Source organism: Malaclemys terrapin, chromosome 4 (genome assembly GCF_027887155.1).
Source record: "Malaclemys terrapin pileata isolate rMalTer1 chromosome 4, rMalTer1.hap1, whole genome shotgun sequence".
Lineage (NCBI taxonomy): Eukaryota > Metazoa > Chordata > Testudines > Emydidae > Malaclemys > Malaclemys terrapin.
In genome coordinates this window covers 123,332,750-123,347,598 of record NC_071508.1, presented here as the reverse complement: position 1 = coordinate 123,347,598, position 14,849 = coordinate 123,332,750, and the positions used below count along the sequence as shown (strand labels likewise).

Sequence of the window (14,849 nt, the reverse complement as noted above, 5' to 3'; positions counted from 1 at the left end):
TGATGTGTGTGGGGGGAGATGCGGGGTTGTTTTGTTTGTCTCATTTTACAGCATCACTTAACCGCCTACAGCTGTCCCTGAGTAATAACCTGATAACCACTAAAGTGGCTGAATTCAAACCAATCCCAATAAGCCATCCAAATCCCTGGCTAGGTTAGTAACAATATGAATATAAATCTTATACCTGCACCTTATATTGATGCATTGTTTGTAAGACTGTGACTGCTCCCCAATTATGTTGTTTCAGGAATGTCTTTTTATTGTTATGGAAAAGCTGAATGGATATACAGTTTCTTTGGGGAGAAGGGCTGTGATTAATTTAAAAAACAAGTCCATGCTGTCTAGGAATGATTTTTTTTTTTAAAGCTTAATCTTAAACTTAAAAAAACCTCAATATTTCCTGAAAATACCTGTTAGTGTTAGAATTTGTAAATTATTTTTTCTTATACTATCTATATTTAAGGCCTAAATTTCATGACAATATACTATTAATAGGCAAGTATGAGTATCTGGGATAAGTTTCACATTAATCATAGGGTTTTATTGGCCCAGTTTATGCTTTTGGGTGACATGTCTGTCTGAATGTGGGGTAATAGCTTTGTTTGTCTGCATGCCTCTGATGCAGTGTCATTTGCTGACACATCAGTGAATGAACAAGGAGACCAATGAAGTCACAGTCTCATCTGTGAGCTATTCATAGAACAGTACCCAGAAGAACTCTCAGTAATTTTGCAATTACACAAAATATATATATTTTTTGTTTGGGTACCAATTAATGGAAATGATAATGATCAGGCTAATGTATGCTTTCTGGTGAGAGAATGACTGTAATGGGACAAAGATGGCCCTTATAAACTCAGGGTATCTTGTATTAATGATCACTTAATATCCAGTAACATCTGAAAAGCAATTAATCATTTTCCTATATCAACTGTACAGAAGCACCTGTTGTAATAATGACCAGAGACTGGATACAATAAAGTAAATTCAAATAGAGAAACCTTTTATAGGTATTCCCTTTAATGTGACCATTTTTAATCTGAGATTAAATTCTGACAAAGACTGATGCATCAGCGATGAAAATAAGGACAAGTTCCATAGTTTATTGTGGTCAGATCTGCTCTACGTTCTGTATACAAAATTAACGTAGTCCATATTGAATGGATTAAAAACTGGCTAACAGATCTCAAAAAGTAATTGTGAATGCGGATTCATCAGTCAATGGAAGTGTTTCTAGAGGGGATCTGTTCTCTGGTCCAATGCAGTTTAATATCTTTATGAATGATCTGGAAAAAACAATTAAATCAGTGCTGGTCAAATTTGCAGATGACACAAAAGTTGGTGGAACTGTAAATGATGTAGATGAGCCCAACCAAGATCACTTGATAACATGAGCTGATATGAATAACACATGATTTAACACTGTGAAATGAAAGGTCATCCATCTAAGAACAAAGAATGGAGGTCACATTTATAAGATGGGACTGTGTCTGGAACAGTGATTCTCAAAAGGACTTCTTTTAGGGGTCATAGCAGCTAACCAACTGAACGTGACCTCTCAGAGCTATGCTGTAGCTAAGAGGGTTAATTACAATCCTTGGGTGTATAAGCAGGGGAATATTAAGAGTAGAGAGGTGATATTACATAAGAACTGCCATACTGGGTCAGACCAAAGGTCCATCTAGCCCAGTATCCTGTCTACCGACAGTGGCCAATGCCAGGTGCCCCAGAGGGAGTAAACCTAACCGGTAATGATCAAGTGATATCACCTCTGTATACAGCATTATTGAGACCCTTACTGGAATATTGTGTCAGGTCTGCAGTCCACACGTCAAAAAGGATATTGAAAACTGGAAAAGATTCAGAAAAGAGCTACAAGAAGTTGAGGTCTAGAAAACATGAGTTATATTGAGAGATTTAAGAAGCCCAATCTATTTAGTTTGGGTAAGAGAAAGTTAATAGGTGACTATCATGATACACCACACACTCTACCTGGGGAAGAGGTAGATGGCGGCTCTTTAATCTAGCAGAAGACATGATGAGATCCAGTGGTTGGAAGCTGAAGCTCAGAAAATTCAGACTATTCAGGTGCACGTTTTTAATGGAGAGGGTAACTATTGGAACAACTATCTAGAGAGTCTAGTTAAGAGTGGATATAATTTTAAAGGATATTCTATAGTTCAAACAGAAAATATGGGCTTGATGCAAAAATTATTGGGTGAGGTTCTTTGATTTGTGTTTTGCTGTGTGTAGCTGGCGTGGTGTGAGAGGGTTCAGGAACTCTCCAGGGGCCAGTGGGTGTGTGACTGGGGGGATGCCAGTTGACTCCCCAGGGGCCAGGTTTGTGTGTTGCTGGCAGGATGCGAGGGGCTCAGCTCGGGGACTCCCCGGGGGTCAGGTCTGTGTGTAGCTGGCAGGGTGCGAGGGGCTCGGGGACTCCCCGGGAGCCAAGTTTGTGTGTAGCTGGTGGGGGGTTTGGGAACTCCCCAGGGGCCTGGTGTGTGCGTAGCTAGCGGGAGGTGAGGGGACCCTGGGGGGCAGGTTTGGGTGTATCTGGTGGGGGGGGAGGGGGCCCCCGGGGTGCAGGTTTGGGTGTAGCTGGTGGGGGGCGAAGAGACCCCCGGGGAGCAGGTTTGTGTGCAGCTGGTGGGGTGTGAGGGGACCACCCGGGGCCTGGCGTGTGCGTAGCTGGCGGGGGGCGAGGGGACCCCGGGGGGCAGGTTTGTGTGTAGCTGGTGGTGGGTTTGGGGACTCCCCAGGGGCCTGGTGTGTGCGTAGCTGGCGAAGGGCAGGTTTGTATGTAGCTGGTGGCGTCTTCGCACAAATGAGAGGAGACCAAGGGCGCCTGGTAGTGGAAGCAGCCAAGGTTGGCCCCGTGCAGCCAGTGCTATGCCTCGCGGTGAGAGAGGCGGTGGCGGACTGTCGGTGAAGCCGGGTGCCCCGGGAGCGAGCTCCGGCGGCAGCACATGCCGCTAACCTACGCCTGGACAGAATATGCTGTTTGACCGCCGCCACTATCCCGAGCGCCTTTGCTGCCGTGTACACGTCCCAGTAATCGTGACGCCGCTCTAGCCTCAGGCAGAGATTCTCTATGGTTATGCAGGGAGTCTGTGTGGGCTCGGAGGTGTCATGGCGTCCGTCGAGGTGGCAGCGCCTGAAGCTGCCGGGAAGAGCCGCTGAATCCGCGCTCCGAGCCGGGGAGGGAGTAATGGCCGGGGCGCTGGGACTCTTTCACTAGGCGCCAGCAGGAGCCCGGTCTTTCCTGAGCGAGCGAGCCGGGCAGGGTGGCAGGAGCCGGCTCTCCGAGCCCAGGCTGCCCAGCCCCCGGGGGAGATAGCGAGCCGGGGCTGAGCTGTTCTGGGGTCCGGCGCCAACCCTGGTGCGGGTGCTGCCTCGGGGAGGCCTCTGGCCAGCGCTGAGGACAGTTGGGGTCCGTTGAGCAGCAGCAGAGATGGCCTCCTGGTTAGGGGGCCTGGGCTCGGGGCTGGGCCAGTCCCTGGGGCAGGTAGGGGGCAGCTTGTCCTCCCTTACCGGCCAGATCTCCAGCTTCACCAAAGACATCCTGCTGGAGGGCACCGAGGAAGTGGGAGGTAAGAGAGGGCCTGGGGGGGAGGGGAGGAGAGTTGCTGCGACGGCCATCGGGGTGCCAACTAACACGGCTACCCCTCTGATACTTAACCCGCTGCGATGAGTGTGGGGCCGGGGGGCACTGAGTGATTTTCATCTCTATGGGTTGTGATGCTTTATATGTGTGTTTAGTACCATGAACTCATCTGATAGCATATTAATGAGAATTAATAACTAAGAGATGTAGCAATTGTTGTAAATGGGTAACAGTTCATTTAGGACTGTGCCCAGCTAGACCACCTGAATTTAGAAATAAACATGACTGAGATTTTAAGTGTCTTACTGGAGTATACCAGTTTAACGAGAGAATTACTACCTTCATTTTCCTTTTTTTAACAATAATAAAGAGAAATAAAATGTTTAGTGGTAGTGGAGTTTGTTGTTACACCTGTTGGAGTTGGTGCAGAGTGGCATTAACACTGCTGATCAAAACAACAAAAATTTGCCGTGACAAATTACTTCTGTGTGTTTTTTCTGGAAGGGCCATATGCTTGGCTCTCCCCCCTCCCCCCCCCTCTTTTTTTTTTTCTCTCAAGTTCTTATTCTGTGCACATCACACTATCCGGGCTCTGTGGAGAATAAACTTAGAAAAGCAAGCTATGTATAGTATAAACTTATTTAGAGGTGTATATATATTGCAAAAGTTATTGGCATGTGTCCTGTTCCTGTTCTGATTTTGTTGTCCTGAAGTGTTGGAATTGCATTAGGGTACTTTGTTGACCAGGTTTGAAAGCATATCAAACTTGTCTTTGGCTTATTATGTTTATTCAGTTTATCTACAGCTTGGCTTGATCGGTTCCATTTAGAATGGGGGAAGTTTTCTAAATCTGCAAACAAATTGCTAGTTCAGTATTTTCCACATATGTATGTGATTGTAAGTCTGACGTGTCTCCCAGGCAGGGCTTTAATATAATTGAATTTTTTCTTATTTATATTACAGTAGTGCCCAAAAAATCCAATCAAGATCGGAGCCCATTGCATTAAGTACAACAAAATAGGAAAATACAGTCATTTTCTGAAAGTGCTTACAATCTAAAATGATAAAAAGAGGCAAAGGGGAACAAAAGGGATGTAATGTACAAGCAAAGTGATCAGTTCAGTGACAGTCATACACAGTGTTAATTCTGTGTCTGTTTTAGTATTGGTGTTTAATTTTTCCAAGGCATTTAAGCTTTTTAAATTAAACGTTTGACTTTGCCTGTTATAGCTACACCTCTACCTTGATATAACGCTACCCGATAAAACACGAATTCGGATATAACACGGTAAAGCAGTGCTCTGGGCGGGCGGGGCTGCGCACTCCGATGGCTCAAAGCAAGTTCAATATAATGCAGTTTTACCTATAATGCGGTAAGATTTTTTGGCTCCCGAGGACAGCGTTATATCGAGGTAGAGGTGTATCTGCCTAACATGGTGAAAATATACATACATTAATATAGTTAACATATTACATCTGAAAATTATGGCTTTGTTAGAGAAATACTCTTTAATTGAAGCCTTTGTGATTTTAATGGTTGTGTTACTACCAATAGTAGGACCAGAATTTGGAATTAAATAACATAATTTCACAAGTTTGATCTTATGAAGTAGGTAATCAGCAAAGTAGGAATTCTCTGCAGGCAAGCTGTTCCAATATTAAGTGCCTCCAGTATTAAGTGGGATGAAGATATTTTGATTACAGGACTGCCAATATAAAAATGCTCCAAAAGAGAGAGGAGTTTGTTCTGATGGCTGCAATATACTCTGAGAAAAGATTGTCTATTTCCCTCTACTCTGAAAGATCTACTTACAGTTTTAGATTTAATAATTGTTTTAACATTCCCAAGCTTATATTATAATACAAGCTATGTTATCTGCATGTTGGAGGAATGGGGGGTGTCAGTAAGTCATTCAGGTTAACCAAGAGGGAGAGAGTTTGGGCGTAGGACGGGGCTCAGAGCTAGGGGTTGGGTACGGGAGGGGGTGCCGGATCCGGGCGGCGCTTACCTCAGGCGGTTCCCCTGCTGCTCCTAGGTGGAGGTGCGGCTAGATGGCTCTGCATGCTGCCTCTGCCTGCAGGCACTGATCCCGCAGCTCCCATTGGCCGTGGTTCCTGGCCAATGGGAGCTGCGGAGCCAGCACATGGGGCAGCGCGCAGAGACGCCTAGCCATGCCTCTACCTAGGAGCAGCAGGGACATGTCATTTGCGGGGAGCTGCCCGAGGTGAGCGCCATCCAGGTCCGGAACCCCACACTTCTTCCTGTGCCTCAACACCCTCCCCCGAGCCATCTCCCACACCCAAACTCCCTCCCCGAGCCCACGCCCTGCACCTGCTCCCACATTCCGACTCCCTCATGTCCGTTCCTCCACCTAGGAGCAGCAGGGACATGTTGTTTCCGGGAAGCCATGCGGAGCCAGGTAGGGAGCCTGCTGGCCCTGCGCCAACCGGACTATAAACTGGACTTTCAATGAGGATCAGAAATACCGATTTATAGAGCTTTCCGGTTGGTAAAATGCCAGATAACAGCTATTACTGTAATTTGATTTGGGACCACATTTCACTTAAATGGATGCATCATCATGGACCATTCTTCTGTTACCTGGAAGTAGTACTAAGAGAGATGCAGGATTCAAACTTCTTTGAATAAAGAGTTGACAGTTCTTTTACTATGTTTGTATGCTGTCAGTGTGTGTTGCTCCCGTTCTTTTAATATGGAGATATACCTATCTCATAGAACTGGAAGGGACCTTGAAAGGTCATTGAGTCCAGTCCCCTGCCTTCACAGGAGGACCAAGTACCATCCCTGACAGATTTTTGCCTCAGATCATTTGCCTAAATGGCCCCCTCAAGGATTGAATTTACAACCCTGGGTTTAGCAGGTCATTGCTCAAACCACTGAGCTATTCCTCACACCCTTCCGCCCAATGGTGCCTTTGGAAATATGATGTTTCAGCTCAGTGAGAATTCTTTCCATAAATATTTATGTAACCCTTCTGCCACATAGAGCCGGCAGCAGCGAGGGCCAGGTTCGATATCTAGGGGTTCCTTTTCAACAATACAACACACAACTTCTCGAGCCCCCATCCAGTAACCTGGGAAAATTATACACCACCCCAGGGCACCTTTGAGAGGCAATACTTCCCCACTCGCAAGCACAGAGTCTGAGTGTAGAAAAGAAACTTTTAATGAAAAGAGGGAAGTCAACCGACAGTAATTAGGGAAAATACCACAATCAGGATTCATAATCGTAAAATTGTGAGCAGGACACCTACTCCAGAGTGCATGGGGCAGTGCCTTCTGCCTCATGTTCTTGAGTTCTACAACCAAAAATTCCTTTTCTGTGCCCTTCGCTGCTCCCTCACCATACCCCACTCACCGTGGTTGTCCTTGGTAAGTGAGGACCCAGGATTCAGAGGTGCATCTGTCTGAGTTCTCCCACCCAGGGAAAAAGTCACCTTGCTTTCTCCGCCATATAAGCACTTGCTCTGGCTAGCTGCCTGCCAGCTGCTCATTCCTCTCTGGTGGCCTCCGGCTTTTTCCACTCCACTCACCAGCCACCATTCCACTTGCTGGTCACCTTCTACCACCTGCCTCTCTTCTGTGATCTTGGCAGGTCAGTCTCTTGAGGTTTTCTCCCAGCTCTCGGTGATATCTCTTAGGCCTTGGCTACACTTGCAGCTGTACAGAGCTGTGAGTTAAACCAGTCTTCCTACAGCTGAGTAGGGAAAGCGCTGCAGTCTGTCCACATTGACAGCTACCGGCGCACTGTCGTGGCCACAATTGCGGCAATTGCAGCGCCATTGGGAGCAGTGCATTATGGGCAGCTATCCCACAGAGCATCTCTTCCCATTCTGGCACCGTGGGTTGTGGGAAGGGGGCGTGGGTGCAGGGGATTCTGGGTCCTGTCCCAACGCCCCGTGATGCATCGCTTCGCATCCCAGAAATCCTTTTGTTTCTGTCCACCTTTGGCACCATCTTTCAATGGTTTCTATGCAGCGTGATCTGTCTACGGGAAATAGAGTCCGAACTGCTGAGGCGTATGCTGACGAGTCTCGCCAGCACGTCACATTTGGCTGTCGAACTATTCCTTAAGATCCAAAGTGACAGTGAGAGTGAGGAGTCCGACGATGCTATCGAGCCGTGTAATGCGTATGACACGAAATTGCTTGTGACATTCATGGACATGCTCAGCACTGTGGAACACCGCTTTTGGGCTCGGGAAACAAGCACTGAGTGGTGGGATCACATCGTCATGGAAGTCTGGGATGATGAGCAGTGGCTGCAGAACTTTTGGATGAGAAAAGCCACTTTCATGGGACTGTGTGAGGAGCTCGCCCCTACCCTGTGGCGCAAGCACACGAGATTGAGAGCTGCCCTGCCAGTGGAGAAGCAGGTGGCTATTGCAGTCTGGAAGCTGGCAACTCCAGACAGCTACTGGGCGGTCGCAAACCAGTTTGGAGTGGGAAAGTCGACCGTTGGAATCGTGTTGATGCAAGTTTGCAGGGCCATTAATCGCATCCTACTTAGAAGAACCGTGACTCTGGGTAACATGCAGGACATTGTGGATGGCTTTGCACAAATGGGTTTCCCTAACTGTGGAGGGGCGATAGATGGGATGCACATTCCTATTCTGCCACCACCCCACCTAGCATCCAAGTACGTTAATTGGAAGGGGTATTTCTGTATGGTTCTTCAGGTGCTTGTGGATTACCGTGGGCGTTTCATTGACATTAACACAGGCTGGCCAAGAAAGGAGCATAACGCACGCATCTTTCGGAACACTTGGCTGTTCAGGAAGCTGCAGGCCAGGAGTTTTTTCCCAGAGTGGAAGATCACAGTAGGGGAAGTTGAAATGCCCATTGTGATCCTTGGAGACCCCGCTTACCCATTCACGCCATGGCTCATGAAACCCTACACAGGGAGCCTTGACAGCAGCAAGGAACAGTTCGACTACAGGCTGAGCCGGTGCCGAATGACTGTAGAGTGTGCTTTTGGCTCTTTAAAGGGCCGCTGGCGATCTCTGTATGGGAAGCTGGATTTGGCCGAACACAGCATCCCCGCGGTTATATCCACGTGCTGTACCCTCCATAATATTTGTGAAGGGAAGGGTGAAAGCTTCACTCAGGCATGGACCTCCGAGGTTGAACACCTGGAGACTGAATTTGCATAGCCAGAGAGCAGGGCTATTACAGGGGCCCAGTGCGGGGTTGCAAGGGTTAGGGATGCCTTGTGGGAGCAATTTGAGGCTGAAAACCAGCAGTGATATCTGGTGCCCTGCACGGGAGTGAAGTGCAGTAGTTCCAATCTTTAGGAATCGGTGTTTGCTAAGCAGACTTGCAGTGCCTGTTTATTTCCTGGGCTAAGGAATCTTTTACTTTATGCATTAATAAAGAATGTTTTCAAAGCCAAAAAATCCATTTATTGAAAAGAAAATTTATTTATTGAAAAGAAACACAACTGCTTGGGAATCAGCAAGGGCAAGGGGGTGGAATGGGGAACGGTACAATCACAGATTCGCATATGTCCTGTCTGGTATGCTGTGCAGTGAGTGCTGCACTTCAGGACAGCTATACTGCCTGGTGATGGGGGTTGAGTGCAGAAAGTAAGGGTCATGGTTTTCAGGGCTGGGTGGTGAAGATACTGGTGTTGGAGGCAGCTGGTGGTGTGAAGAACCCGGAAGTTGGGGAAAGTGGGTTGGAGGTAACAGTGGGGCACAAGGCAAAGAGTTTTGGGACAAGGGCGGTGTGGGGGAGGGGCGTTTGTGGTACTGCTCCTTCTGCATGGCTACGAGCTCCTGGATAGCGTCTGCTTGGCGCTCCAGGATGCTTATGAGCCGATCCATGCTTTGCTGCCGGTGCTCCGTGCTTTGCCGCCGGTGCGCTGCGTTTTCCTGGCGGATCCTGCTTTCTCTCTCCCTCCAGTTCTGTGCTTTTTCATTCTCTTTAATAGATTGCTGCATCACTTCTTGCAGTATGGCTTCTTTGGTTTTTCGCGGTCTCTTCCTGAGTCTTTGCAGTCTCTGAGCAGGCGATAAGAGGGACGGCTGAGGTCTCAGGTTGTTGCAGCTGTATAGGCAAAATGCAACATTTAACAGAGGCAGCATTGTTTATAGCAGACAGAGTAATGATTTCCCCCGCACTTAAGGAGGGCACACACAGGGTCTACACAATAGCATAATTTTCCCGTCCCAAACAGAGCGCACATAACCCACGGGAGCCTCAAAATGGTGAGTAAGGGGGACTGATTGTTTCAGGGCTGTACTGTCCTCTGGGTTTCAGTGACTTGGGGAGAGCCAACAGCTGCAGGGGGCACCTACACTGAACACTGTCCTAACATTTTCCACAGGAGTTCGTCCTGGACGATATCTCGCTGCTGAGGGTGACCTGGGAAGCAAGGGAGGGTCTTCTACTGCAATGCAGCTTCTGCCCTGGCCCATATGCAGCTTGCCTGTGTGCAGCAAAGTTCCCCCCGCCCCTTGCGGCACAGTGGCGCGGACACATTAGCCTGGCTGGGCCAAGGACCATGGTGGCTCTCCCGATAAACCTGCGCAAGCACATTGCACACGTTCTCGATGAGACATTCGAAGAGATTACCGAGTCCGATTACCGCGATGTGATAAACCACATCAATGCACTATTCCGCATCTAGGCATGCATGCCTAACCCTCCTCTCCCAAAGAGCCCGCACTGAAAAAATTCCTTCCCAAAAAAATAAAACCGCTTACCAGGAACCTACTCTTCTGTTTGTCCTCCACCAAGTACCGGCCGCTGCGACTGGCTGCTTTCCTCCTGGCTCAAGAAGAGCTCTTGGCTGCATGCCTCCAGGGATTCCGGGGTGTCTCCATCCCCCCTACCACCCTCACTCCCGTTCTCCTCCTCCTCCTTCTCCTCCCACCCCAGCTCTGAAGTGTCCATGGTGGTTCTCAGAGTGGAGGTGGGGTTAACCCCAAGTATTGCATCCAGCTCTTTGTAGAATCGGCAGGTCGCGGGGGGAGCACCCGAACGGCCGTTTGCCTCGCGGGCTTTGCGGTAGGCACTCCGCAGCTCCTTCACTTTAATCCTGCACTGCAGGGTGTCCTGGTCATGGCCCCTTTCCATCATGTCCTTTGATACCTTCCCGAAGGTATTGTAATTCCTATGGCTGGAGCGCAGCTGGGACTGGACACCTTCCTCCCCCCAAACACTGATGAGGTCCAGCAACTCGCCATTGCTCCATGCTGGGGCTCACTTGGCGCATGGAGACATGGTCACCTGGAAAGATTTGCTGATAGCACTCCACGCCACGCCTGGGTGAGCAAACAGGAAGGGGATTTTTAAAATTCCCGGGGAATTTTAAGGGAGGGTCACATGGTTGGTTACCTGAGGCCAGGGCAGTAGAGTTTGAACTGATGACCAGAGTGGCTAGAACAGGCATTGTGGGATACTGCCGAATACTTCTGGAGGCCAGTCACAGCGCATTGGGCGGCCACGATGGCGCCGCAGCGCTGCAGCGGCGGCGCAATACACACTATTCCTCTTGGGGAGGTGGAGTACATGCAGCTCTACAGCCACGGAGATACAGCGCTGCTAATGCCTTGCCAGTGTGGACGGGGAGTGAGTTACAGCGCTGGGGGCGGTTTTATTTCGCTGTAACTCGCAAGTGTAGCCAAGGCCTGAGGCTGGGCAGAATTGCTGTTCCACCACAAGTGATTGTAAGCTCTTTTGAGCACTTAAAATAACAAAAGGTTCCTAATGTACCTTCATCTATAGTACTGTGCTTTTTCTAATTTTGGTTGTCTCCCTTCAGGAAAGGTATAGTAAATTGAAAAAAACTCAAACAAGTGGGACAAAAATTTAGAGGAAACTTGAGATTTATATGTTTTGTGTTGCAAAAATATGATAAGAGGAATTTCATTGAGGTGTTTAAAATTATAAAGGGTACAGTAAAATAGAACATTTAAATATTTTCAGATTAGAATAGTAGTTTTAGATGCAACAGGAATAAATTTACAGTTTGTTACAGTTTGCCATTGGTTCCAAGAAGTTTCTTTAAAAAAAGCCTAGATAACAGAAAATATTCCAAAATCCTGAATTGAAGAGGTTTTTTGCACTGAAGTCCATAAAATGTTTTTAAAAGATAGAAAGGAAAATAATTAATACATTATGGAGTAATAATATGTAACTAAGCCAAATAAAGACTTTAAAATATTCTCTTTACCTGAGAATGCTATTTTGTGTCTCTTCCTGGGGAATTGTCACAGCGCAATTCAAATGAGCACAATGTGCGTGATTTATTTATTTATTTTATTTATTTAAATCTTTCAGATGCACCAACAGAACACCAAGTATCCAGTTCTAGGCTAAGAGAAATAGAAAGTACTCATGCAACACAGAGATTGGAGGTAAGCAATTCTGGAATGCAAGTAATTAGGAGAAATAAAGGGATGCTGATCAGGGTGATTTTGATTGTTTCTACACATATTAGAAATATGATTTTAAAAAAATGCTCACTCTAGAAATGAGGGTGACAATGATGTTTAAATCCCAATTTTTCAGCCTGGTGACCATCCATCATCACATTCAGAGGGCCAGATTTGTTTAGTGGGCATGGACATATGTGTGTTGTAGATTTATCACCTTTTACATTGATTACCTTCTCCACTCTGATATTGTTCATGTCAGACAGTGGGACCTTGAAATGTAACAATAGCTCCTGGCTCTGAGATGGTCTCAAGTCCAGGTTTCTTTTAAGTTTCAGCATTTTTCTGGCTGATAAGGAGATGCTTTATGAATAGCTGGGTTTGCATTTCAGACTTGGCTGCGAATCATAGAATATCAGGGTTGGAAGGGACCTCAGGAGGTCATCTAGTCCAACCCCCTGTTCAGAGCAGGACCAATTCCCAACTAAATCATCCCAGCCAGGGCTCTGTCAAGCCTGACCTTAAAAACCTCTAAGGAAGGCGATTCCACCTCCTCCCTCGGTAACCCATTCCAGTGTTTCACCCACCCTCCTAGTGAAAAAGTTTTTCCTAATATCCAACCTAAACCTCCCCCACTACAACTTGAGACCATTACTCCTTGTTCTGTTATCTGGTACCACTGAGAACAGCCTAGATCCACCCTCAAAACTAATCTAGAAGGTGTAATTTCCAGCCTATAACCCTCAATCCAGATTTTTATATGCGGTATTTTAAATTTCAAAGAGGTATTTAAGTTTGAAAGAGTAAAGTAGGACAACATGGGAAGTCTGCAACATAGCTATTTTAATTTTTTCTCCCATTAGCAAATTCCTTAGGAACATAAGCTTTAGTTTTTTACATTTATTAATAGTCCCTTTGCACTTTTCTAGAACGAGAGACTGAAGAAGGTTTGCAGTGATCTAGAAGAAAAGCATGAAGCAGCAGAGCTTCAGATAAAGCAGTTGTCCATCGAGTACCGAAATCAGCTGCAGCAGAGAGAGGTACAGTGCAGCACAAATAACTTCAGGCAATATATGTCTGTATTCGTTAACAAAAATGTACGGTATTAAGTTTGTTCGTATACTTATTGACGAGATAAAGATATCTATTCTACAATCTCTAAAGGTGAGAGGCAAGCAGACCGTTCATCATGGTACAAAGTACCCTATTGCTCATCCTGTCATTTATGCTGTTGCTCATTTATAAATGTACAGATTGTCTCAATCACTCACAAAATTCTTCCAAATCACGTGACATCAGTTTACACGTACACCTGCCAGATGACTTAATATAATGTAGCTATTGATCTAAGTAGCCTCAGAAATATCTTGTCTGATGTCACAGTTTCTCCCTATTTTATTACCATTAAGGAACAACGGAGTAGATTAACCACCACATACGATTATAAATTATTTTATAGTCCTAAATCACACTTTTTGGAAGGATAGGTAAGAAAGGAGAAAATTCTCTTTAAAAGTGTTTATTTCTATTGTTCTTTCAGATGTTCATTTGGTTTAAGTGTAGATTTAAAAATGGGACAGGATCAGCATTCGCAGCTCTGGAAAGTGGATTTTTGGGCAAAAAGTAATCCTCTATGTATGCAACTGTATAATGTGAGATTTTAGAGTCTTCTAAACAAGGAAAACTATCAACGCATTTATAAAAATTGCTTTTACTGAATGGGTTTTTAGCGGAAAGAATATCTTTGAGACGTAAAATTTTCTTACTAAAATCATGCACTGTATTCTATATATTTAGGTTGAAATCAGCCATCTAAAAGCTAGACAGAATGCACTACAGGAACAATTGCAGAAGTTGCAGACAGCTGCTCAGTCAGCACAGTTAGGAGCTGGTGTTTTGCCACCAACCACTACATCAGCTTCCTTTGTTCCAGTGGTTAGACATCATTCTTCAGGTTTTCAAGGGGATGACATGGACTTTGGAGATGTAATCTGGTCCCAGCAAGAAATAAACAGATTGTCCAATGAAGTTTCTAGACTTGAATCTGAGGTTGACCACTGGATGCTGATAGCACAGGTGGGTGATTTTTCCCTATATTTAGTACATTGAGTGAATTGGTCACTCTTAAAGCCAGTCATGTTCAAGTTCATGTTCACAAATTATATGTAGAAAAGTAGCATTTAGGTTGACATAGCTGCTGTGCTCAAGAGTGTTACAAATCCACATCCCTGAATAGCACATAGCTATGCTGACCTAATCCCCAATGTAGACACAGCTAGGATGATGGAAGAGTGCTTCCAGCGACCTAACTACTGTTGCTCAGGGAGGTGGTGTTCCTACAGCAATGGAAAAACCCCTTCTGTTGGTGCAGGCTATGTCAACACTGCAGGGTGATGCTGGCATAGCTGTGGCGCTGTAGTTGAGCTGCATTAATCACCACAGGCACTAATACATTCTAATTCTGGTTTTGCTGGTTGGTGACCCTTGGTACCTTTCAGTCACTGTTGTCCATTTGTAAAAAATTGGTAATACATAAAGACCTGCCTTGCAGAAGTAATCTAAAGATTAACTAACCTGTAGATGGTGATCCAAAAAATATATAGCACTATATAAATTCTAAATATTATTTTTACTTTCTGAGAAAAGGAGCCATAGTAAGACTTAGTTATGGAGACTGAATTTCTTTACTCTTCGCATTATATTAATAATACAGCCTCTCCCACCCCCTTAAAATCTGTAAAAATGTTTTATAAGTCGGGCTGTCAAGCCATTAAAAAAATTAATCACGATTAATCATTGCCATTAAAAAAATTAATTGCGCAATTAAACAATAATAGAATACTG

At 45.8% G+C, this 14,849-nt stretch overlaps 1 protein-coding gene across 1 annotated transcript in view; it reads left to right on the top strand.

The window, feature by feature from the left end:
- Window positions 1–3,071: 3,071 nt before the first annotated feature.
- The window catches only part of TRIP11 (thyroid hormone receptor interactor 11), a 79,127-nt gene continuing 67,349 nt past the window's right edge, over window positions 3,072–14,849 (top strand). Inside the window, exons 1-4 of the mRNA XM_054026749.1 lie at window positions 3,072–3,590; window positions 11,911–11,987; window positions 12,935–13,045; window positions 13,803–14,081. Coding sequence (XP_053882724.1) covers window positions 3,452–3,590; window positions 11,911–11,987; window positions 12,935–13,045; window positions 13,803–14,081 — 606 coding nt within the window. The 5' untranslated portion in view covers window positions 3,072–3,451. The remainder of the gene's footprint in view (window positions 3,591–11,910; window positions 11,988–12,934; window positions 13,046–13,802; window positions 14,082–14,849) is intronic.